Source organism: Apteryx mantelli, chromosome 37 (assembly GCF_036417845.1).
Source record: "Apteryx mantelli isolate bAptMan1 chromosome 37, bAptMan1.hap1, whole genome shotgun sequence".
NCBI lineage: Eukaryota > Metazoa > Chordata > Aves > Apterygiformes > Apterygidae > Apteryx > Apteryx mantelli.
This window is the reverse complement of record NC_090014.1, coordinates 407,495-432,130: the sequence shown is the minus strand read 5'-3', so window position 1 is coordinate 432,130 and position 24,636 is coordinate 407,495. Positions and strand designations below refer to the sequence as shown.

The following is a 24,636-nucleotide window of genomic DNA, read 5'->3' as shown; positions in this document are numbered from 1 at the left end:
CCCCCCCCCCGCAGTTCTCGCACGTGCTGAGTTTCTCCTGGGCTCTGCTGGGAGCCTTGCGCAGCCTCCGGCCCGGCAGCACCTTCCCGAGCCGCCTGGCGCTGGCTTCGCTGGGTAAGGGAGGGGGGCCCGGACGCCCTGGGCCCCTCGCTGCGGCGGGGGAGGGGGGGGACAACACACCACCACCGCCCACCCGCCACCCCCCCGTCCCCGTCCCCGCAGCCGCCAACGCCGCGCTGTGCCTGGCCCGCGTCGCCTTCGAGTACGGCACCCTGCAGCACCGGCCCGAGAGCTACTGAGGCCCCACGCGCTCGTCACACCTGCGCCTTTAATGGCCACCCCGCGGGGGGGGGGGGAAGGGACCCAGGCGTCCGGGTCCCCCCCCCCCCCCCCGCCCTTCTCCCGCCACCCGCGTCGGCCCCACGTCGCCCGCGGGGACACGGGGCCCAGGCGTCCGGGGCGGCTTCCGTCACGGGGAAGGGGCCCAGGCGTCCGGGTCCGTCTTGGTCCCTGCAGGGGGCCCAGGCGTCCGGGCCCGTCTCCATCATGGGGAAGGGGCCCAGGCGTCCGGGTCTGTCTCCATCACGGGGAAGGGGCCCAGGCGTCCGGGCCATTTGGGGCGCTCGTTATCTCCTGCCTTCGTTAATAAACGCCACAGCCTAATGGCACCCCGGGGCCCTTTGCCCTCTCCCAGCTGTGTTAATTACCCCCCCGGGGCTGTAATTACCCCTGGGGGGTTGTAGTTGCCCCCTGAGGGTTATAATTGCCCCCTGGGGGGTGGGTTATTGCCCCCCGGGAAAAGATTTGCCACCCAAGCTGAGTATTTCCCCCCTCCAGGGCCCAATTTACCCCCCCAGGGTCACATTTACCCCATGGGGGGGCATTTATTGCCCCTGGGGGGGGGCATTTACCCACCCCCATGTCATCAGGGCTCCCACGGCAGCTCCAGCCCAGCACCCCGGGGGAGGGAAGGATTCCCCCTCCCCCAAAGCGGGTATTTACCCCCTCCAGGGCCCAAATTGCCCCTTCTCAGGGCAGTATTTACCCCCCCAGGGGTCATATTTACCCCCGGGGGCTTACGTTTACTCCCCTGGGCTCACGTTTACCCCCCTGGGGGGGCATCTGTGGCCCCCCCGTAGCAATGGGGCTCCTTGGCAGGGGGGGTATCTGCCCCCGGGGGGGTGGTATCTGCCCCCGGGGGGGGGTATTTGCCCCCCGGGGGGGGGTCAGGGCCCCACGCGCAGGTGGGGGTTGCGCAGCGGCTCCAGCGCGGGGTCGTTGGCGGCGGCCGCCCGGCCCAGGCGCGCCAGGAGGACGAGGAGGGCGACGAAGGCCAGGGCCCCCCCCCAGGGCCAGGACCAGCAGCGGGGGGGCGGGGGGGGCGCCCCCGGGGCCAGCACCTGCGGGCCGGAGCGGGGACGGGGGGGTCAGGGGCCCCCGGACCCCCCCCAAATCCCTCTGAATCCCCCTGGACCCCCCCAAATCCTTCCTGACCCCCCAAATCCCTCCAAATCCCCCAATTCTTCCTGACCCCCGAATCCTTCTGAACCCCCCCAAATCCTTCCTGACCCCCCAAATCCTTCCTGATCCCCCCGAATCCTTCCTGATCCCCCAGACCCTCCAATCCTCCCTGACCCCAAATCCCTCCAACCCCCCCCGAATCCTTCCTGCCCCCCCTTTACCCCTTTTTTGTCCCCATTCTGCCCCATTTTGCCCCGTTCCGTCCCCCACCTGGCCCATTTTGTCCCATTCTGCCCGTTTTGTCCCTGGTTTCGCCTCGTTTTGCCTCATCCCGCCCCATTTTTGCCCCCCCGTTCCAGCCCCGTCCTGCCCCCGTTTTGCCCTATTTTGCCCTGTTTCACCCCATTCCGCCCCGGTTTCACCCCGTTTTGTCCAATCCTGCCTCAATTCACCCCGTTTCACCCCGTCCTGCCCCGTTTCCCCTGCTCCCACGCAGAGCGCACGCTGCAAGCCCCCGTTTCTCTCCGTTATCACCCCATTTCCCCTTATTTTGCTCCATTTTGCCCCGTTTTCACCCCATTTCACTGTCCCCACCAGAGCCTGTGCCGCCGTCCCCCCATTTTGCCTGTTTCTGCCCTGTTTCACCCCGTTTCGCGGCCCCACCTGAGTGCCTGCCGGGGGGGGGCTCCCCGTTTCCCCCCCCACCCCCCCCCCGTTTTGCCCGTTTCCGCCCCGTTTCGCCCGTTTCGCGGCCCCACCTGAGCGCCCGCTGGGGGGGGGCTCCCCGTTCCCCCCCACCCCCCCGTTTTGCCCGTTTCCACCCCGTTTCACCCCGTTTCGCGGCCCACACCTGAGCGCCCGCTGGGGGGGGCTCCCCGTTTTCCCCCCCACCCCCCCGTTTTGCCCGTTTCCACCCGTTTCGCCCCGTTTCGCGGCCCCACCTGAGCACCCGCCGCCGCCCGGTACTTGTCCTCGTCGCGGTCGGGGGGGTCGCGGCTCTCGCGCCCCCCAGGGGCTTGCGGGGGGCAGAACCTGGGGGCGGCGTCAGCGGGGGGCTCCCGAAACGGGGGTCCCCGACCCCCCCCAGACCCCAAAACGGGGCTCTGAACCCCCCCAGGGCCCCCCGACCCCCCCAAAATCAGGGTCCAACCCCCCCCAGGGCCCCTCAACCCCCTTTGGGGGGCCCTAGCCCCATATGGGGGGTCCCCAGCCCCATTTGGGGTCCCAAGGCCCATTTTGGGGGGTCTCCAGCCCCATTTTGGGGGTCCCCCAGCTCCCCCTGGGGGGTCCCCAGCCCCTTTTGGGGGGGGGCCCCCTAGGTCCCTCCTGAAGGTCCCCAGCCCATTTTGGGGGTCCCCAAACTCTTCGAGGGTTTTCTAACCCTTTTTGGGTCCCCATTCCCATTTTGGGGGTCCCCAGCCCCCTTCTGGGGTCCCTATTGTCATTTTGGGGGTCCCAGGCCCATTTTGGGGGGTCCCCCAGGCCCATTTCGGGGTCCCTACTCCTGTTTCAGGGGTCCCCAGCCCCATTCTGGGGGTTCCTATGCCCATTTTGGGGGTCCCCAGCCCCCTTCCGGGGGTCCCTACCCCCATTTCAGGGGGCCCCAGCCCTGTTCCGGGGGTCCCTATCCCTGTTCTGAGGTCCCCAGCTCCATTTCGGGGGTCTCTATCCCTATTTTGGGGGTCCCTATCCCCTTTTGGGGGTCCCCACCCCCATTTCAGGGGTCCCCAGCCCCATTCTGGAGGTCCCTATTGTCATTTTGGGGGTCCCTATCCCTCTTTTGGGGGTCCCCAGCCCGTTCCGGGGTCCCTATCCCCCTTTTGGGGTCCCCAGCCTCATTCCGGGGGTCCCCACCCCCTTTCAGGGGTCCCCAGCCCCATTCCGGGGGTCCCTATCCCCCTTTTGGGGGTCCCCAGCCCCGTTCCGGGGGTCCCGGCTCACCGTGCAGCACGAGGGTCTCGGTGCCCACGTGGACGACGGCGTGGGCGGCCCGGGGGGCTCGGGGGGGCCTCGGCGGCAGCTGGGGGGGCTGCGGAGACACCGGGGGGGGTCAGGGAGGGCCCAGGCGTCCGGGCGGGTCCCCCCTGGGGGTGGGGTGGGGTGGGGGGGTCCCAGGGTCCTGCCCCCCCCCCCCAACACTCACCCCCGAAGCTGCCCCAGGTGTCGGCAGCCCGCTTCTGGCTCCGGCTCCGGCTCCAGCTCCGGCGCCGCCTCGGCCTCCTCGATCTGGGGGGGGGGTCAGGGGGGGGTCGGGGGCCCCCAGAGGTGATTGAGGGGCCCTGGGGGGGGGGGTTTGGGACCCCCAGGGGTGATCAGGGGGGGTCAGGGGCACCCATAGGTGCTGGGGGGTCCTGGGGGGGGGTCAGGGGACCCAAGGGGTGATTGGGGGGCCCTGGGGGGGGGGTTGGGGCCCCCAGAGCTGATGGGGGGGGGTGTCAGGGGCCCCCAGGGGTGATGGGGGGGGGGTCAGGGGTCTCAATAGGGGCAGCCCAAACCCAGGACCTTGGGGACCCCCCCCCCTCCAGGACCGGCAATAGCAGGGGGAGATTGGGGGCACCGGGGGGCAGTTGGGGGGCACCAGGGGGTGTCGCGGGGGGGGGGGGTCACTCACCAGGGGCAGGCCGAGGCCGGGGCGGGCCCAGGGGGCGGCGGCGAGGCGGGCGCGCAGGGCGGCGGCCACGGGGCCCTCCAGGTTCGGGGGGGGGAAGAGGGGCCCCCCGCAGCTGGGGCAGCGGTAGCCGGCGGGCGCCGTGCGGGGGGGCAGCGCCCGGGCCCGCGCCGCCAGGCACGACCAGTGGAACAGGTCTGGGGGGGGGACAGGGACGGGGAGGGGGGCGTCACCAGGCACCCGGGGACCCCCTCAACCCCCCCGAACCACGCACAACCCCCCCGACCCCCAGAAACCCCAAAAAAGCCTGTTTTGGGGGTCCCCACCCCCCTGAAGGGCAGTTTCAAGCTCCCCCTGTCCCTTAAAAAACAGTTTCAGGGTCCCCCATCTGCTAAAAGAACAGTTTCAAGGCCCCCCCTTCCCCTAAAAGGTGGTTTCAGGGCTTCTCTTTCCCCCGAGTGTCAGTTTTGAGGCTTCCCCACCCTGTAAAGAGAGTTTTCGGGGCCTCTTAATCCCGGAAAAGGTGGTTTTGGGGGTCTCCTTCCCTCCAACAAGCAGTTCCAGGGCCCCCATCTCCCCAAATGACGGTTTTCAAGTCCCCTTCCCCCCAAAAGTCCTCTTTTGTGGGGACCCCGTTGGTTTCAAGGTCCCCCACCCCCCACAGGACTGTTTTTGGGATCCCCTGTCCTCCTGGAGGGCAGTTTTGGGATCTTCCTGCTCCCTAGATGGCAGTTTTGGGGCCCCCTGTTGCTCCGGAGAGCAGTTTTGGGGTCCCCCATCCCCCTGGTGGGCAGTTTCAGGGCTCCCCTCGCTGCAAACAGCAGGTTTTGTTTCCCTTTTTCCCCCGAGGAGCAGTTTCAAGATCCCCTGCTCCCCTACAAGGCGGTTTCAAGGCTCTCTGCCCCCCCCCAAAGGGTCCCCCACACCCCAGGGAGTGGTTTCAGTGCTCCCACTCCCAGGATGGCAGTTTTGGGATCCCCCACAAGCCCTGAAAAGTTGTGTCGGGGCCCCCTGTGCCCCAGGAGGGTGGTGTCAGGGCTCCCCTGACCCCAGGAGGGCAGTTTCGGGGCCCCTCGTGTCCCCAGACGGCAGTGTCAAGGCCCCCCCGCACCCCACTGGATGGCAGTGTCAAGGCCCCCTCTTATGGCAGTCTCGAGGCCCCCCCGCGCCCCCCTGCCCGGCGGTCTCGAGGCTCCCCCGCACCCCACCCGCCCGGCGGTCTCGAGGCCCCCCCGCACCCCCCCCACCCGGCGGTCTCGAGGCCCCCCCGCACCCCCCCGCCCGGCGGTCTCGAGGCCCCCCCCGCACCCCCCCGCCCGGCGGTCTCGAGGCGCACCGTAGCAGACGAGGCGCACGGTGTCGCGGGCGGCCAGCAGGGTCCCGCAGAGGCGGCAGTTGGGGTTGTAGTCGCTGTCCTGCAGCCACTGCAGGTAGGACTGGACGATGCACTGGGAAGCGGAGGGGGGGGAGAACAGGCGGCGTCGGGGGGGGGCGTCCGGGGCACCCCGAGACCCGCGGGGGGGCACCCCGAGACCCCCCCCCTCTTCCCCTCCCCTCCGCCGCGGCACCTTGTGGTGGTTGGCGACGAGGCAGCTCTCGCAGACGTTCACCCGGTGCTCGAAGCAGAAGAGATTGGTGACCTTCCGCTTGGGGCACTTGCAGAGCCCCATGGCGCCGCCGCCGGGGACCCAGGCGTCCGAGGGGGCCCCGAGGGGGGCCCCGGCGTCCGGGGGGGTCCCGCGAGCGCTCACGGGTTCCTATGGAGACGCGCTGCCCCGCTGGCACGGCTCTTCCGGGTCCGTCGCCCTGAGATACCGTCACTTCCGCTACTGCCCTACCGGAAGCTCCCCTCCTCATTCCCCCGGACCCCTTCCGCCACACCTAAGATGGCGCCGCTCCCGCCCGGCGCGTTGGCGCGCGGCCCGCCCCGCGCTTCCGCCGCGTGACGCCACTTCCGCCCGAGCGGGCGATTCGAACCGGGCGATGGCGGCGAGTGGCGCCGCGCGGCCCCGGGCGGCCACGGCGGCCCCGGGGGGTGAGGGGGGACCCGGGGGGCACCCAGGGGTGGTGGTGGGGAACCGGGGGGGAGTTGGGGGGTCCGGGAGGCGAGCACTAGGGGCGGGGGGCGGGGCATCGGGGGGGCGGTCCGGAGCGCCCCTAGGGGGCGGGGGGGGGTGTTGGGGGTCCCTATGGGGGAACTGGGGGGGTCTCAATGGGGCGGGGGGGGTGTTGGGGTCCCTATGGGGGAACTGGGGGGGTCTCAATGGGGCGGGGGGGTGTTGGGGGTCCCTATGGGGGAACTGGAGGGGTCTCTAGGGGAGGGGGGGTGTTGGGGGTCCCTATGGGGGAACTGGAGGGGTCTCAATGGGGCGGGGGGATGTTGGGGGTCCCTATGGGGGAACTGGGGGGGTCTCAATGGGGCGGGGGGGTGTTGGGGTCCCTATGGGGGAACTGGGGGGGTCTCTAGGGGAGGGGAGGTGTTGGGGGTCCCTATGGGGGAACTGGGGGGGGTCTCAATGGGGTGGGGGGGTGTTGGGGGTCCCTATGGGGGAACTGGAGGGGTCTCAATGGGGCGGGGGGGTGTTGGGGGTCCCTATGGGGGAACTGGGGGGGTCTCTAAGGGGCAGGGGGGTGTTGAGGTCCCTGTGGGGGAGCTGGGGGGGTGTCAATGGGGCAGGGGGGTGTTGGGGGTCCCTATGGGGCAGTTGGGGGGCTCCGGGAGGGTCCGTGGGGTGGGGGGGGCTCTGAGGGTGCTGGCAGAGGGCCCTATGGGGCAATAAGGGTAGTTGGGGGGTGCTTGGGGGTTCTGGGGGGTCCCTATGGGGCAGTGGAGGGGTCTGGGGGGCAGTGAGGAGCAGTCGGGGGTCCGGGGGGAGTATTTGGGGGTCCCGGGGGGCAGCTGGGGGTCCCGGGGGGGTATTTGGGGGTCCCGGGGGGCAGCTGGGGGTCACAGCCCCCCCTCACGGCGCCCCCCCAGCCCGGCGCAGCTCCGGCTCGGCCCCTGCCCGGAGGACGGCGCTCAGCAGCCCGGTGAGCGGGGACACGGCAGGGACACGGCAGGGACCCGGGAACACATGGGAACACGGCAAGGACACGGCAGGGACACAGGAACATGTGGGGACACAGGAACATGTGGGGACACGGCAGGGACATGGAAACATGGCAGGGACACGGGAACACGTGGGGACACGCAGGGACATGGCAGGGACACAGCAGAGACACACGGGGACATGTGGGGGGGACACAGTGCGACACGTGGGGCCGCGGGGGGACGCGCCACAACACGCGATGACACGGGAACGTGACGTGCATGGGAACATGCCACGACACGCAAGGACGTGCCACGACCCGTGGGGACATGGAACACGCAGGGACGTGCCACGACACGCGGGGACATGGAGCACGCGGGGCAGGGACACGCCCCAGGTGTCCCCTCCCCCCCCCCCAGGGGACCCAGGCGTCCGGGCCCCTCCCCCGCTGACAACCCCCCTCCCCCCCCCCCCCCGCAGGCGTGTGACCGACCCGAGGCCTCGCGGCGCAGCCTCCGGGTAAGTCCAGGGACGGGGACGTCCCCCTGGGGTTGGGGACATCTCCACGGGGTTGGGGACGGGGACAGGGATGCCCCCGTGGGGTTGGGAACGTCTCCATAGGGGTTGGGGACAGGGACATCTCTATGGGGTTGGGATAGGGGCAGGGACGTCCCCAGAGGGTTGGAAATATCTCCACGGGATTGGGAACGAGGACAGGGACGTCCCCGCGGGGCTGGGGACATCTCCATAGGGTTAGGGACATGGGCAGGGATGTCTCCACGGGGCTGGGGACATCTCCACAGGGTTGGGGACGTCTCCTCCGGGTTGGGGACCAGGACAGGGACATCCCCGTGGGGTTAGGGACATCTCCACAGGGTTGGGGACATGGACAGGGACGTCCCCGTGGGGTTGGGCATCAGGGGCCGGGGACGTCCCGATGGGGTGCGGACACAGGGACGTCCCCGTGGGGCTGGGGACAGGGGCGTCCCGGCAGGGTTGGGGACATTCCCATGGAGTCAGGGGTTGGGGACATCTCCATGGGGTTGGGGACAGGGACAGGGGCAGGGAGGTCCCCGTGGGGCTGGGGACAAGGGTTGGGGACATCGTGATGGAGTTGGGGACAGGGACGAGGATGTCCCACGGGGCCAGGGACGTCCCCATGGGGTTGGGGACAAGGACAGGGACGTCCCCGCGGGGTTGGGGACATCTCCACGGGGTTGGGGACGAGGACAGGGACGTCTCCACGGTTGGGGACATCTCCACGGGGTCAGGGACGGGGACAGGGACGTCTCCACGGTTGGGGACATCTCCACGGGGTTGGGACAGGGGCAGGGACATCCCCGTGGGGTTAGGGACATCTCAACAGGGTTGGGGATGGGGACAGGGACGTCTCCACGGGGTTGGGAACATCTCCATAGGGTTGGGGACATGGGCAGGGACGTCCCCGCGGGGTTGGGGACGTCGCCGCGGGGGTTGGGGACGAGGCCGGGGACGTCCCCGCGCTGACGCTTCCCCCTCCGCGCAGCTCCGCGGCCAGAAGGAGAACGTCCCCGCGGCCGCCGTCCCCGCGTCCCCCCGCCGCCCCCCCGCGGCCCCCCGGCCCCCGCTGTCCCCCCGCTGTCCCCCGCCGTCCCCGCCCGCGTCCCCCCGCCGTCCCCCGCCGTCCCCCCCGCCGGTGGCGCCCCGCGTCCGGCGCTCCTACAGCCGCCTGGAGGCCTCGACGCCGCTGGGGCGGGCGCTGGCCTCGCCGCGGCCCCCCGGCCCCCCCTGTCCCCCCCTGTCCCCCGTCCCCGTCCCCGCCACCGTCCCTGCCACCGCCGTCGCCACCGACCTGCCCGGCATCGGCCTCGGCCCCGAGCGCAGGAGGAAGAGGAAGGTGGCTCCCATCGACGTGAGTGACGCGCGGCCCCGCCGGGTCCCCTCCGTGTCCCTGTGTCCCCTCTGTGTCCCCCTATATCCCGTGTCCCCGACTCCCCTCTGTGTCCCCATGTCCCCTCTGTGTCCCCACTTCACTTCCGTGTCCCCATGTCCCTCCTGCGTCCCCCTCTGTGCCCCCAATTTCCCCCCGTGTCCCTCCCGTGTCCCCCATGTGTCCCCCTGTTCCCCTCTGTGTTCCCATGTCCCCTCCGTGTCCCTGTGTCCCCCAGTCCCTCCTGTGTCCCCCTCCGTGTCCCTGACTCCCCTCTGTGTCCCCAGTTTACCTCCATGTCCCCATGTCCCTCCTGCGTCCCCCTCTGTGCCAATTCCCCCATGTCCCCAAGTCCCCATGTTCCCCTCTGTGTCCCCATGTCCCTGTGTCCCCTCCATGTCCCTGTGTCTCTCCATGTCCCCCTCTGTGTCCTCACTTCACTTCCGTGTCCCCGTGTCCCTCCTGCGTCCCCCTCTGTGCCCCCAATTCCCGTGTCCCCCCCAAGTCCCCATGTTCCCCTCTGTGTCCCCATGTCCCTTCTGTGTCCCCCTCCGTGTCCCTGTGTCCCCATGTCCCCCTCTGTGTCCTCACTTCACCTCCGTGTCCCTCCTGTGTCCCCCTCCGTGTCCCCAGTTCCTGTGTCCCCAGGTCCCTCCCATGTGTCCCCATGTCCCTCCGCGTCCCCACGTCCCCTCTGTGTCCCCACGTCCCTCTATGTCACCCTCTGTTTCCCCCCATGTCCCGTGTCCCTGCTTCCCCTCTGTCCCCCCACGTACCCCCACGTCCATGTGCCCCCTGTGTCCCCCCGCGTCCCCTCTGTCGCCCCCCTGACCCGCGCGTGTCCCCGCGTCCCCAGCAAGGGGAGCTGGAGGCCTGGGCCGCCCGCATGAACGCCCAGTTCGAGGAGGCCGAGCGCTTCGACCTCGTGGTGGAGTGACGGGACACGACCGACCCCCCCGTGAGGACGACACCCCCCCCCCGTGAGGACAGACACCCCCCCGTGAGGACAGACACCCCTGCACGAGGACGGACCCCCCTGCACGAGGACGGACCCCCCCCCCCCGGTGCGAGGCCCCTCGTGCGACACCCGTTCGCGGGATCTTTTATTGCCATTAAACGTGTTTTTCGCCACAGCCGCGTGTGTGATGGCTGCAGGCGAGGCGTGTTGGGGTGCCACACGCGTGTGCGGGCGGTCATGGGATGGGGCGAGGCGTGTCGGGGTGCCACACGCGTGTGCGGGCGGTCATGGGATGGGGCGAGGTGTGTCGGGGTGCCACACGCGTGTGCGGGCGGTCATGGGATGGGGCGAGGTGTGTCGGGGCACCACATGCGTGTGCGGGTGGTCATGGGATGGGGTGAGGCATGTCGGGGCAGCACACGCGTGTGCGGGCGGTCACGGGTCGCGGGCAAGGCAGCCTGGCAGGGTGACGTGTAGCCTCACACACGTGTGCAGGGTGGCACTGGCACGTGTGTGGGGTTGGGGGGTCACGCGTGTCCAAAGCGGGTCCGGGCTGTGTGAGGCGTGTAGGGGCAGACTCACATGTCTGAAGCGTGTCGGGGTCACACACACGCGTCCAAGGCGTGTCAGGCCCCTGTACGAGGCGTGTTGGTGTCACATCGCTGGAGCCTTGTGGGGTCACACACGTGGCCGAAGCGTGTCAGGTCCCTGCGCAAGACATGTTGGGGTCACACGTGTCTGTAGCGTGTCAGCCCTGCATGAAGCATGTTGTGGCCACATATGTGTCTGAAGCATGTCAGGGTCACGCGTGTCCGAAACGTGTTGCCCCCCCCCCAATCAGGGCTCCTGTCCCTTTAAGCAGGGGCGGGGCCCCGCGGCGCGCCGCAGCCAATCAGCGCGCGCCGAGGTGACCTCATCCCTCAGCCAGGCCCGCCGGGCTGAGCGGCCAATGGGGCGGCGCCCAGCGGGTCACGTGGCCGCGCCCTGGGGAGAGGGGGGGAGTGCGCAGCTGAAGGGCGTGGCTATGCTGAGGGCGGGTCTAGCTCAGACCACGCCCCCGAGGGGAGGGGCTTGGGGGAGCCGAGCGGCAGGTGAAGGCGGCCCGGGGAGGGGGGGGGAGCCCGGACGCCTGGGTCCCTCGAGGGGGGGGGAGGGGGGGAGGGGCCCGGACGCCTGGGTCCCTCCCGGCTGCGGCCCCCCCCTGACCCGCGGCCCCGTCGCAGGTCGGGGCCGATGGAGCCGCGAGGAGCCGCCGAGCTCGACTTCGGGGGGGCCTGGGGTAAGGGGGGGGGGGGCCGGACGCCTGGGCCCCCTGGGAGTGGGTGGGGGGGGGGAGGGGCAGGGCCCGGACGCCTGGACCCCCTTGAGGGAGGGGGGGGGGGTCCCTCCCGGACGCCTGGGCCCCTGTCATCCTACCGGGTCCCTGGGTGGGGTGGTAGCAGGGTTTGGAGGGGGGGAGGGGGGATGTGGTTCCCCCCCCCCCCCCGGACGCCTGGGCCCCTCCCGGACGCCTGGGCCCCCCCCCGCAGGCGCCGGGGCGCTGACGCTGCTGCTGCCGCTGGCGCTGGTGCAGCTGGTGGGGACGTGCGGGACGGGGACAGGGACAGGGACGGGGACGGGGCCCCCCCCGGCCCTGCCGTCCCCCCCGGCCGTGGGCCTCGTCCTCGCCTGGGTGGCCTCGCACGGGCTGCTCTGCCTCCTGCTGCCCCGGCGCAAGGTGACGCGGGGGTGACGGGGGGGCACTGGGGACAGGGACGTGGGGACGGGCACACGGGGACACAGAGGACACGGAGACGGGGACGTGGGGACGGGCACACGGGGACACAGAGGACACGGAGACGGGGACATGGGGACGGGGACACAGGGACATGGAGGACACGGAGACGGGGGGACATGGGGATGGGGACACGGGGACATGGAGGACACGGAGGATGGGAAGACACGGGGATGGGGGACATGGAGGACACAGGGACGGGGACATGGAGGACAGGGAGACATGGGGATGGTGACATGAGGGACAGGGAGGACAGGCAGAACATGAGGATGGGAAGACATGGGGATGGGGGACATGGAAGACACAGGGATGGGGACATGGGGACATGGAGGACATGGGTACAGGGGGGACATGGGGATGGGGGACATGAGGGACAGGGAGGACAGGGAGAACATGAGGATGGGAAGACATGGGGATGGGGGACATGGAGGACACAGGGATGGGGACATGGGGACATGGAGGACATGGGTACAGGGGGGACATGGGGATGGGGGACATGGAGGACATGGGGACAGGGGGGACATGGGGATGGGGGACATGGAGGACACAGGGACGGGGACATGAGGGACATGGGGGCACAGGGATGGGGGCAGAAGGACACGGGGATGAGGACATGGGACTGTGGATACCAGGGAACATGGGGACACAGGGATGGGGACATCAGGGACACGGGGGAACACAGGGATGGGGACAGCGGGACATTGGGGGACACCAGGGATGGGGAAATGCAACTGGGGACGCTAAGGGACACGATGACATGGGGGGGGGGACACAACATGGGGACGAGGACACAGGGACATGGTGACGTCCCCATGCGCTGTGGGGGCGTTGGGGATGGGGTTGGGGACACCATCGGGACATTGGGGACGTTGGGGACACCAGGGGGGACACTGGGGACGGGGTTGGGGACACTGGGGGTGATGGGACGGGGTTGGGGACGCTGGGGGCACGTTGGGGACAGGGTTGGGGACACTGAGGATGATGGGACAGGGTTGGGGACGCCGGGGGGACGTTGGGGACGGGGTTGGGGACAGGGGCGATGCGCGTCACCCCCCAGGTCACTGATGGCCCCGACCCGGGAGGCAGCGACGGGAACCCGCACGGCCTCAGTGGTGGGTGGGGCCCGGACGCCTGGGTCCCCGGGGGGGGGGGTGTCACCCGGACGCCTGGGTCCCCTTGGAGGGGGGGAAGTTCTATGAGACACATGGGTCCCCGGACGCCTGGGCCCCTGCGGGGGGGGGGGGGGGTCCATGGGGCAAATGAGTTCCCAGACGCCTGGGTCCCTAAGGGGGGGGCGCGTGGGACCCCCGGACGCCTGGGTCCCTGGTGTGTGTGTGGGGGCCCCCGGACGCCTGGGTCCCTAAGGGGGGGTGCGTGGGGCCCCCGGACGCCTGGGTCCCCAGTGGGGGGGGGCCCCCTGGACACCTGGGTCCCTGGTGGGGGGGGGCCCTGGACGCCTGGGTCCCCGATGTGGGGGGGGGGGCCCCGGACGCCTGGGTCCCTAGTGGGGGGAGCACCCCGAATGCCTGGGTCCCTGGTGTGTGTGTGTGTGGGGGGGGCCCCCCAGACACCTGGGTCCCTAAGGGTGGGGGGGGGCCCAGACACCTGGGTCCCTGGTGTGTGTGTGTGTGGGGGGGGGGGGGGCCTGGACGGCCTGGGTCCCTGGTGTGTGTGTGTGGGGGGGGGGGGCCCAGATGCCTGGGTCCCCGATGTGGGGGGGGGGGGGCCCCGGACACCTGGGTCCCTAAGGGGGGGGGGGGTGCATGGGACCCCCAGATGTCTGGGTCCCTGGTGGGGTGGGGCCCCCGGACGCCTGGGTCCCTGGTGTGTGTGTGTGGGGGGGGCCCCTGGATGCCTGGGTCCCTAAGGGGGGGCATGTGGGGCCCCCGGACGCCTGGGCCCCCGGTGTGTGTGTGTGTGGGGGGGGGGGCCAGATGCCTGGGTCCCTGATGTGGGGGGGGGGGGGGGGGGGCGGCCCCGGACACCTGGGTCCCTAAGGGGGGGGGTGCATGGGACCCCCAGATGTCTGGGTCCCTGGTGGGGTGGGGGGCCCGGACGCCTGGGTCCCCGATGTGTGTGTGTGGGGGGGGGGGGGGGCCCAGACACCTGGGTCCCTAAGGGGGGGGGCATGTGGGGCCCCCGGACGCCTGGGTCCCTGGTGTGTGTGTGTGTGGGGGGGCCCCTGGATGCCTGGGTCCCTAAGGGGGGGCATGTGGGGCCCCCGGACACCTGGGCCCCCGGTGTGTGTGTGGGGGGGGGGGGGGGGGGGCCCGGACACCTGGGTCCCCAGTGGGGGGGGCCCCTGGACACCTGGGTCCCTAAGGGGGGGCATGTGGGGCCCCCGGACGCCTGGGTCCCTGGTGTGTGTGTGGGGGGGGCCCCTGGACGCCTGGGTCCCTAAGGGGGGGCATGTGGGGCCCCCGGACGCCTGGGCCCCCGGTGTGTGTGTGTGTGTGTGGGGGGGGGGGACGGACGGACGGACGCGCGGGTCCGCGGGTCCCGGCCGACGCTGTGCCGGCGGCAGCGGCGGCGGCGGCGCTGGGGGCGGCGCTGGGGGGGGGCCCTGGCCGGGGGGCTGCTGCCGCCGCTGCCCCCCCTGCCGGCCCTGCTGCCCCAGCTGGCGGCCGCCGCCTCCGCCCTGGCCTTCGGCCTCGCCCTCCTCCTCCACCTGCGGGCCCCCCGCCGCGGCTCCGGTGAGCGGGGGGGCGCCTGGGGGGGCTACGGGGTGGCCCTGGGTGCCATGGGGTGGCCATGGGGTACGTGGGTGCCGTGGGGCAGCCCTGGGTGCTACGGGGCGTCCAGGGGGTACATGGGTGCTGTGGGGTGGCCATGGGGTATGTGGGTGCTGTGGGGTGGCCTTGGGTGCTATGGGGTGGCCATGGGGTATGTGGGTGCTATGGGGCGGCCATGGGGTATGTGGGTGCTGTGGGGTGGCCTTGGGTGCTATGGGGTGGCCATGGGGTATGTGGGTGCTGTGGGGTGGCCTTGGGTGCTATGGGGTGGCCATGGGGTATGTGGGTGCTGTGGGGTGGCCTTGGGTGCTATGGGGTGGCCATGGGGTATGTGGGTGCTGTGGGGTGGCCTTGGGTGCTATGGGGCGGCCATGGGGTATGTGGGTGCTGTGGGGCGGCCCTGGGTGCTATGGGGTGGCCATGGGGTACGTGGGTGCTATGGGGCGGCCATGGGGTATGTGGGTGCTATGGGGCGGCCTTGGGTGCTATGGGGTAGCCATGGGGTACGTGGGCACTGTGGGGCAGCTGGGCATGCTATGGGGCAGTCAGGGGATGTGTGGGTGCCGTGGGGCAGCTGGGGGTGCTGTGGGGCAGCATGGGGGTCTCTGTGGGGGTCGCCATGGGGCAGCGTGGGTGCTGTGGGGGTACCCGTGGGGCAGCGTGGGGGTTGCCATGGGTGCCGAGGGGGTACCTGTGGGTGGCAGCGGGGGGCACCGTGGGTCGCCATGGGTCAGTGGGGTGGTGGGTGCCAGCAGGGGGCCCTGTGGTTGCCGTGGGGCAGCGTGGGGGTCGCCATGGGGGTACCTGTAGGTACCCGTGGGTGACGGCGGGGGTCGCGGCAGGGGGCGCCGTGGGTGCCGTGGGGCAGCATGGGGGTGGCCGTGGGTCGCCGTGGGTCACGGCGGGGGTCGCGGCAGGGGGCGCCGTGGGTGCCGTGGGGCAGCGTGGGGGTGGCCGTGGGTCGCCGTGGGTCACGGCGGGGGTCGCGGCAGGGGGCGCCGTGGGTGCCGTGGGTCACGGCGGGGGTTGCGGCAGGGGGCGCCGTGGGTGCCGTGGGGGTAGCGTGGGGGTCGCCGTGGGGCAGCGTGGGGGTGGCCGTGGGGGTCGCCGTGGGTCACGGCGGGGGGTCGCGGCAGGGGGCGCCGTGGGTGCCGTGGGGCAGCGTGGGGGTGGCCGTGGGTGCTGTGGGTCACGGCGGGGGTCGTGGCAGGGGGTGCCGTGGGGCAGCGTGGGGGTGCCGTGGGGCAGCGTGGGGGGTGGCGGTGGGTCGCCGTGGGTCACGGCGGGGGTCGCGGCAGGGGGCGCCGTGGGTGCCGTGGGGCAGCGTGGGGGTGGCCGTGGGTCGCCGTGGGTCACGGCGGGGGGTCGCGGCAGGGGGCGCCGTGGGTGCTGTGGGGCAGCGTGGGGGTGGCCGTGGGTCGCCGTGGGTCACGGCGGGGGGTCGCGGCAGGGGGCGCCGTGGGTGCCGTGGGGCAGCGTGGGGGTGGCCGTGGGTCGCCGTGGGTCACGGCGGGGGGGTCGCGGCAGGGGGCGCCGTGGGTGCTGTGGGGCAGCGTGGGGGTGGCCGTGGGTCGCCGTGGGTCACGGCGGGGGGTCGCGGCAGGGGGCGCCGTGGGTGCCGTGGGGCAGCGTGGGGGTGGCCGTGGGTGCTGTGGGTCACGGCGGGGGTCGTGGCAGGGGGTGCCGTGGGGCAGCGTGGGGGTGGCGGTGGGGCAGCGTGGGGGGTGGCGGTGTGTCGCCGTGGGTCACGGCGGGGGTTGCGGCAGGGGGCGCCGTGGGTGCCGTGGGGCAGCATGGGGGTGGCGGTGGGTCGCCGTGGGTCACGGCGGGGGTCGCGGCAGGGGGCCCCGTGGGTGCCATGGGGTAGCGTGGGGGTGCCGTGGGTGCCGTGGGGCAGCGTGGGGGTCGCCGTGGGGCAGCGTGGGGGTCGCCGTGGGTCACGGCGGGGGTCGCGGCAGGGGGCGCCGTGGGTGCCGTGGGGTACCGTGGGGGTGGCCGTGGGGGTCGCAGTGGGGGTGGCCGTGGGTCACGGTGGGGGGTCGTGGCAGGGGGCCCCGTGGATGCTGTGGGGCAGCGTGGGGGTGGCGGTGGGGCAGCGTGGGGGGTGGCGGTGGGGGTGGCCGTGGGTCACGGCGGGGGTCGCGGCAGGGGGCGCCGTGGGTGCCGTGGGGCAGCGTGGGGGTGGCGGTGGGTCGCCGTGGGTCACGGCGGGGGTCGCGGCAGGGGGCGCCGTGGGTGCCGTGGGGCAGCGTGGGGGTGCCGTGGGGCAGCGTGGGGGTCGCCGTGGGTCACGGCGGGGGTCGCGGCAGGGGGCGCCGTGTACGAGTTCTTCGTGGGCCGGGAGCCGGGTCCCCGCCCGGGCGCCCTGGAGCTGAGCCGCTTCTGCCGCCTGCGCCCCGGCCTGGGCGCCTGGGTAGGGCCGCGGCGGGAACGGGAACGGGGGGGGACACGGGGGGGGACACGGGGGGGGACACGGGGGGTAACGGGGAGGGGGACATGGGGGGTAGCGGGGGGTAACAGGGCAGGGGACAGGGGTAATGGGGGGTAACAGGGCAGGGGATGGGGGTAACAGGGTGGTGGATGGGGGTAACGGGGGGACACGGGGGTAACGGGGTGGGGGACACGGGGGGGAATGGGGGTAATGGGGCGGGGGACACAGGGGGGAACAGGGCAGGGGACGGGGGTAACGGGGGGTAACAGGGTGGAGGATGGGGTAACGGGGGGTAACAGGGTGGGGGACACAGGGGGAATGGGGGGTAACAGGGCAGGGGACAGGGGTAACGGGGTAACAGGGCAGAGGATAGGGGTAACGGGGGGACATGGGGGGGAACAGAGCAGGGGACACGGGTGTAACAGGGAGGAATGGGGCGGGGGACACGGGGGGGATGGGGGGTAATGGGGCAGGGGACAGGGGTAATGGGGGGTAACGGGATGGAGGTAATATGGGGTAACAGTGGGGGGTGGGGGTAACGGGTTGGGGTAACACAGGGGTAACAGGGTGGGAGATGGGGTAACATGGGGGTAACGGGGAGTAACTGGGCAGGGGGTGGGAGTAGTGGAGGGTAATGGGGTGGGAGACAGGGTAACACGGGGTAACAGGGCAGGGGATGAGGGTAATAGGAGGTAAAGGCGCAGGGGTAATGGGGGGGAGACGGCTAACATGGGGGTAATGGGGCAGGGGACAGGGGTAATTAATTGGGAGTAATGGGGTGGGGGATGAGGGGTAATGGGGTAAAACAACGGAGGAACAGGGGTAATGGAGCAGGGAATGGGGCTAATGGGGTAACAGAGCAGGGAACGGGGTAACATGGGTAACAGGGTAAGGGTATGGGGTAATGGGGAGTAACAAGGAGTAAGAGGGGTGCAGGGGAGCACGTTACCCCCATCACCCCGTTACCTCTGTTACCCCGTTATTCCTCTCTTGCACCCACTTATTTTTCTTTCACCCGTTACTCCCCATTACCCCGTGTTTTCTCTCCATTGCCCACATCCAATACCCCTGGCCCCCCTCACCCTGGCCTGTTACCCCTTTTACCACTCTGTTACTCCATGTTACTCCCCATTACTGTCTTCTACCCCATGTTATCCACTACCCCACATCCCTATTACCTTGTGTTACTCTCTAATACCCCGCATTGCTGCTCATTGCCCTGTTGCTCTCCCTTGTCCCCGTTACATGTCACTCTTTGTTACTCCTATTACCCTATTACTGCTCATTACTCCATGTTACTCCCCATTGCCCCATATTGCTTCTCATTACTGCTTGTTACTCCCCCTTACTCTAATGCTCTCCATTATCCCTGTTGCACGTTATGCTCTGGTACCCCGTGTTACTCCCTGTTACTCGGGTGCTCCCCCTTGTTCCCGGTTACCCCATGTTACTTGTTTCTCCCTGTTACCCCATGCTGCCCCATCTCTATTACCCTGTGTTACTCCACCCCACCCCATGTTATGCCCATGTTACTCTGCATTGCACCCCCATTGCTGTGTGTTACTCCCCGTTACCCTCCCATTGCTCTGCATTGCTCCCCGTTACTCTGACGCTCTCCCTCGTTCCTGGATCCCTCGTGTTCCTCCCTGGTACTCCCCACTATCCTGGCGCTCTCCCTCGCTGCCCATCACCCCGCGTTACTCCCCGTTACTCTGCATTACTCCCTGTTACTCGGACGGTCTCTCTCTCGTTCCCGGATCCCTCGTGTTCCTCCCTGGTGCTCCCCACTACCCTGGCGCTCTCCCTTGCTGCCCATCACCCCGCGTTACTCCCCGTTACTCTGCATTACTCCCTGTTACTCTGACGCTCTCCCTCGTTCCTGGATCCCTCATGTTCCTCCCTGGTACTCCCCACTATCCTGGCGCTCTCCCTCGCTGCCCATCACCCCGCGTTACTCGCCGTTACTCGCCGTTACTCGCCGGGGCGCAGGCGGTGGTGGACGCGGCGCTGGTGCTGCGGGAGACGCAGCTCCGGGGCGGCCCCTCGCTGCCCCTGGCGCTGGTGGCGGCCGGGCAGGGCCTCTACGTGCTGCAGCGCCTGCGCCACGAGGTGCCCGGACGCCGGGGCCCACGGCGGGGGCGGGGGGGAGGGGGGGGGGCACCCGGACGCCTGGGTCCCCGGTGGGTGGGGGGGGCGCCCAGACGCCTGGATCCCTGGGGGATGGGGGGCACCTGGACACCTGGGTCCCTGGGGGATGGGGGCACCCGGACGCCTGGGCCCACGGTGGGTGGGGGGCACCCGGACGCCTGGGTCCCCTGGAGGGGGGGCGGGGGGGGGGGAGGGCTCTGTGTGGGGGACCCTCCCGGACGCCTGGGCCCCGCAGGCGGAGGAGGGGCCGCGCGAGGCCTTCGGCTTCCTGGGGGCCTTCGGGGCGCTGGCCTGGCTCCCCTTCGGCGCCAGCCTCCCGGCCCAGTTCCTGCTGGCCCGGCCCCGGCGCCTGGGGCTGCCAGCCGCCGCCGCCCTCGTCCTGCTCTACGGTACGGGGTAATGGGGAGTAACAGGGAGTAGCGGGTGGGTAACGGAGCGAGTAACGGGGCACAGGAGCAGCGCCGGCCGCCGCTGCCCTCGTCCTGCTCTACGGTACGGGGTAACGGGGAGTAACAGGGAGTAACGGGTGGGGCAGGGTGGGTAACGGAGTGAGTAACGGGGCACAGGAGCGGTGCCGGCCGCTGCCGCCCTCGTCCTGCTCTACGGTACGGGGTAACGGGGAGTAACAGGCGGAGCGGGGTGGGTAACGGCGCGAGTAACGGGGCACAGGAGCGGCGCCGGCCGCTGCCGCCCTCGTCCTGCTCTATGGTACGGGGTACCGGGGGGTATCGGGGTGGATAATGGGGAGCAACGGGGGTAACAGGGCAAGTAACGGGGGTATCGGGGTGGGTAACACGGTAATGGGGGTAACGGGGTGAGTAATGGTGGTATGGGGTGAGTAACAGGGTGAGTAACAGGGTAACCGGGCAAATAATGGAAGTAGCAGAGATATCAGGGTGGGTAACAGGGAGCAACAAGGGTAATGGGGCAAATAACGGGGGTACCAGGGAGGAACAGGGCACCACAGCACTGCTGGCTGCTGCCACCCTCCTCCTGCTCAACTGTATGGAGTAACGGGGTAACATGGGGAGTAACAGGGATAACAGGGGAGTACTGGGGGGTATCGGGGGGTACCAGCAGCAATGGGGGGGGTGCTGAGCCTAAGGGGAGGCTATTGGGATATTGGGGGGCACTAGAGGGTCATGGGGGGTATTGTGGAGTACCGGGGGGGTACTGTGGAGTACCGGGGGGTACCGGGGGGGGTCCCTCACCTTCCCCCCCACCCCACCAGCTCTCGGCTTTGCGATCTTCCGCGGCGCCAAGGCCCAGAAGAGCCTCTTCAGCCGCGACCCCCCAGGACCCCCGCGTGGCCGGTGAGCCCGGACGCCTGGGTCCCCCGGGGGGGGGGGGGGGGACACACCTGGGTCCCCAGGGAGCTGGGGGGGGGACACCTGGGTCCCGGCGGGGGGGACACCCAGACATCTGGGTCCCCTGTGGGGAAGGGTAGCAGGGCGGAGGGGGCTCCCCCGGACGCCTGGGCTCCCTGGGGGGGCACACGGGGAGGGGGGGGGGGCACGCGGGGGGAGGCGCAGACCCCGCCCTCCCGGACGCCTGGGTCCCCCGCAGGGCTCCCCACGGTGCCCACGGCCACGGGCCGCCTGCTCCTGGCCGGGGGCTGGTGGGGCCTCGTGCGGCGCCCGGACGACCTGGGCGACCTGCTCATGGCGCTGGCCTGGTCCCTGCCCTGCGGTGAGTGCCCGGACGCCTGGGCCCCCCCCCCCTTCCTCGTCCCGGGGTGCCCTTCCCGTGGCCCCCGACGCCCAGGTCCCCCGTCACCAGCCCTCCTTGGACACCCGGGTCCCTTCCCCGCAGCCCCGGACACCTGGGCCCTCCCCAGCTTCCTCGTCCTAGCACCGGCCCGGACGCCTGGGTCCCTGGTGGGGCCCTGAACTCGGACACCTGGGTCCCTTCCCCACCCAAAATCCTGGACACCTGGGTCCCTCGGGCCCCACAGTCCCGGACGCCTGGGTCCCTCTGGCCTGGGACACCTGGGTCCCAGACACCCGGGTCCCCCTGGCCCTGGACACCTGGGTCCCTTTCCCACCCAAAATCCTGGACACCTGGGTCCCCCTGACCCCACAGTCCCAGACACCTGGGTCCCTCTGGCCCCAAAATCCCAGACACCTGGGTCCCTTTCCCACCCAAAATCCTGGACACCTGGGTCCCTCTGGCCCCACAGTCCCGGACGCCTGGGTCCCTCGGGCCCCCCAGTCCCAGCCACCTGGGTCCCTCTGGCCCCACAGTCCCGGACACCTGGGTCCCCCTGGCCCCAGACACCAGGACACCTGTGTCCCTCTGGCCCCAAAATCCCGGACACCTGGGTCCCTTCCCCACCCAAAATCCTGGACACCTGGATCCCAGCCCCACAGTCCCGGATGCCTGGGTCCCTCTGGCCCCGGACACCTGGGTCCCGGACGCCTGGGTCCCTCTGGCCCCACGGTCCTGGACACCTGGGTCCCGGACACCTGGGTCCCAGCCCCACAGTCCCGGACGCCTGGGTCCCCCTGGCACCAGACACCTGGGTCCCGGACGCCTGGGTCCCTCTGGCCCCACAGTCCCAGCCACCCGGGTCCCGGATGCCTGGGTCCCCCTGGCCCCGGACGCCTGGGCCCCTGGGCGCTGACGGCGGCTCCCCGCAGGCCTGAGCCACCCGCTGCCCTACGCGCCGCTGGCGGCCGGGGCGGCGCTGCTGGGGCTGCGGGCGGCGCGGGACGAGCGCCGCTGCCGGCGCCAGTTCGGCCTCGCCTGGGAGCAGTACTGCCGCCGCGTGCCCTACCGCCTCGTGCCCTACGTCTACTGAGCCCGTGGGGCCCTGGCGTCCGGGAGGGGCCCCGGCGTCCGGGCCGCTTCCCTCCCCTTCAAATAAAACCCGCCGGGGCCGAGCCCGAGCCCAGCGGCGACCGACCGCGCGTACCTGCCTCCTCTTAGCTCTCTCTCCGCGCCACCGCTACCTCCTATCCGCCGCGCCGCGACCGCCGGGGCTCGTTAGCGCTGCTCGTTAGCGGCCCGACCCGCCGGGGGGGGGTTTATTTAGCCAGGGCACGAGCCCCCCCACCCCCCCTGCCCCATCCCGAACGTGGCCCCGCGCCAAGGCTCCCCGTGAGGAGTCGCGGTCGTTAGTCCGGTTCGTCAAGGAGTTCTTCCCCAGGGGTGTTCTGGGGGGACTCGTTAGCCCAGCTCCTTAACGAGCGGGTCTTTTGCTCAGTGGTGTTTTTTGGACATTCATTAGTCCAGTTCATTGATGAGCAGCTTCTTCCCTGATAGTGTTTTTTGGACGTTCATTAGCCCAGTTCCCCAATAAGCAGCATCTTCCTCAGCGGTGCTTTCCAGACGTTCGTTAGTCCAGTTCATCAGCTTATCCCCCGCTGCTGCTTTTTGGGGCTCGTTAGCCCAATTCCTTAATGAGCAGCTCCTTTCCCGGGGGGGGGGGGGGTAGGGGAGCTCGTTAGCCCAGTTCCTTGATGAGCAGATTCTTCCACAGTGGTGTTTTTTGGACGCTTGTTAATCCAGTTGGTCAACAAGTGACTTCTTCCACAACAGCCTTTTTGGGGCTCATTAGCCCAGATCATTAATGAGCAGTTCCTCGCCCAGTGGTGATTTTGGGGGCTCGTTAGCTCAGTTCCTCAATGACCAGCTTCTTCCCCAGTGTCATTTTTGGGGCTCGTTAGCCCAGTTTCCTCTCTGAGTGGGTTTTTTCCCCAGTGTCATTTTTGGGGACTCGTTAGCCCATTTCCTTAATGGGTGGCTTCTTCCCAGTGGCATTTTTTGGGAGCTCATTAGCCCAATTCCTCAACAAGCAGCCCTTCCCCGGCAGTGCTTTGCAGGGCTCGTTAGCCCAATTCCTTAACGAGCAGCCCCTTCCTCAGCAGTGCTTTGCAGGGCTCGTTAGCCCAATTCCTCAACAAGCAGCTCCTTCCCCAGCAGCGCTTTCCGGGGCTCGTCAGTCCAATTCCTCGACGAGCGGCTTCTTTTCCGGCGGCCTTTTGCCGCCCCACATCCTCTCCAGCTGACGGCTGACGGCGCTCACCTCGCTCAGGGCCCGCCGGTGCCTCTCGTACTCGGCCTGCGCCTCGGCGGCCAGCGAGCTCAGAGCCTGGCGGTTCTCGCAGCTCCAGGCGAGCAGGAACTCGCACTTCTTCTTGGCCCCGTAAAACCGGCCCCGCTCCTCCCTTCGGCACCAGCTTCCTGCCCTGCCCAGCAGCCGGGCGAGGTGGGACAGAGCCGTGGCGGTGGCACCCGGCCGCTCACCCCGCAGCAGCTGCGCCACCGCCAGCACGAGCCCCGGCATCGCCCAGGGGACACTGCGGGTAGCCGCAAGCGGCGACGGCGCCCAGGGCGGCCTGCAGGGCCTCGGCGGTGGAGCCGAAAAACCTGCCGGGCCCCCAGGGCCCCCGAGACGTCGGAGGGCGGCGGCGGGCACCTCGGGCAGCAGCGGTCGTCGCCGTTGTGCAGGGCCAGGGCGAAGGCGTAGCCGCAGAGTGCGTTGGGCAGCTGGAAGTGCAGCAGGGGCGAGGTGGGGCCGGCGGCACAGGGAGCGCAGCGGGGGCACGGCAGCGGGCGGCGCGGGGCCTTCACTCTTCCTCCTCCTCCTCTTCTCCTCCTCCTCCCAGAGGCTCCCCCACCTCCTCCACCAGCCTCTCCGGGCGGCTCCGCGCCACCACCACGGTCTCCAGGGCAGCACCAAGGCGGCCACGTCCCCCGTGTCCACGAGGCGCTGGAAAGCGGCCCGTTCCTGCGGGCTGAGGCGCTCCCAGAGGCCGTGGCCTAGCGGCGCCGCCTCATCCTCGGCCTCGCCTAGCCGCCGCAGCCGCCTCAGGGCGGCGTCCAGGCGGGCCCGGCCCGGAGGGGGGTCGCCGCGCTCGGCCTCCAGCGGCCTGCAGGACCTGCTGCCGGTATAAGGCCTCGGCGCAGCCGCCGTGGCCCCGGTAGCAGGGCAGGGAGCAGAGGCGGCGGTTGCAGCGCGGGCAGGTGTAAGGAGCCGCCGCGGCGCCGCACAGGCCGCACGGCTCCTCCGCCGTCGCCGCCATCTTAGGTGCCGCCGTCTCCCTCACAGCGCTCGGCTCCTTCCGGTCGCGCTTCGGCGCCTCTCGGGAAGGTTCGGCTCTTTCCGTCACCCCTCGAGGCGGCTCGGCTGGGCCCGCCCTTCTCTCGGCGCTCCGCCCCCCCCTCTCGGGAGTGTTTCGGCTCTTTCCGTCAGCCCTCGGGCGAGCTCGGCTTCTTCCGCCGCCGCTCGGAAGGGCTCGTACAGCTTCGGCTCTTTCCGCTGCCGCCGCGCCCCGCCCTTCGGCCACCTTCGGCACCTCCCGCTTTCCCCCCCCCCCCCCCCCCCACGGAGTCGCTCGGCTCTTTCCGCCGTCGCTCGGCTCTTTCCGCCCTCCCCCATGTGCAGCCTCCTCCACACACGTGTGCAGACCGCAGTGCCGCCCCCCCACCTTAATTAGCGTTAATTAACGCCCCCACAAGCCACCCGGCCCCTTCGGGACCCCCATACTCTCCCCCCACAGACACTGGCAGCCATAAATCCCCCCTACCCCATTAATCCCACTCCCAGAGCAGAGAGAGCCAGTTTAACCTTGGTTTTGGCAC

General features: G+C 70.3%; 3 protein-coding genes and 3 long non-coding RNA genes across 6 annotated transcripts; 4 read left to right on the top strand and 2 right to left on the bottom strand.

The window, feature by feature from the left end:
- Positions 1-1,157: 1,157 nt before the first annotated feature.
- Positions 1,158-5,876, bottom strand: ZFPL1 (zinc finger protein like 1). The gene is given in 9 exon segments (XM_067314779.1): positions 1,158-1,346; positions 1,348-1,370; positions 2,375-2,473; positions 2,476-2,493; positions 3,403-3,494; positions 3,629-3,687; positions 4,073-4,266; positions 5,406-5,517; positions 5,638-5,876. Coding segments are annotated over 9 exon segments (819 nt in total). The 5' UTR covers positions 5,740-5,876; the 3' UTR covers positions 1,158-1,226.
- Positions 5,877-6,016: 140 nt separating this feature from the next.
- LOC136995072 (uncharacterized) lies at positions 6,017-8,702 on the top strand. The gene is made up of 4 exons (XR_010886738.1): positions 6,017-6,104; positions 7,047-7,099; positions 7,579-7,617; positions 8,624-8,702. It is a non-coding gene; the product is annotated as an uncharacterized lncRNA (long non-coding RNA).
- Positions 8,703-11,115: 2,413 nt separating this feature from the next.
- On the top strand, positions 11,116-14,427 carry LOC136995075 (uncharacterized). The gene is made up of 4 exons (XR_010886740.1): positions 11,116-11,244; positions 11,495-11,682; positions 12,797-12,851; positions 14,264-14,427. It is a non-coding gene; the product is annotated as an uncharacterized lncRNA (long non-coding RNA).
- A 2,316-nt stretch (positions 14,428-16,743) lies between these two features.
- On the top strand, positions 16,744-19,472 carry LOC136995074 (uncharacterized). Its single transcript, XR_010886739.1, has 3 exons — positions 16,744-16,884; positions 18,892-19,011; positions 19,286-19,472. It is a non-coding gene; the product is annotated as an uncharacterized lncRNA (long non-coding RNA).
- Positions 19,473-19,850: 378 nt separating this feature from the next.
- On the top strand, positions 19,851-21,959 carry TM7SF2 (transmembrane 7 superfamily member 2). Its single transcript, XM_067314772.1, is given in 5 exon segments — positions 19,851-19,864; positions 20,232-20,340; positions 20,342-20,363; positions 20,617-20,739; positions 21,690-21,959. Coding segments are annotated over 5 exon segments (429 nt in total). The 3' UTR covers positions 21,851-21,959.
- Positions 21,960-22,945: 986 nt separating this feature from the next.
- On the bottom strand, positions 22,946-24,077 carry ZNHIT2 (zinc finger HIT-type containing 2). The gene is given in 5 exon segments (XM_067314801.1): positions 22,946-23,326; positions 23,328-23,411; positions 23,413-23,577; positions 23,579-23,920; positions 23,922-24,077. Coding segments are annotated over 5 exon segments (1,083 nt in total). The 3' UTR covers positions 22,946-22,990.
- Between the last annotated feature and the right edge of the window lie 559 nt (positions 24,078-24,636).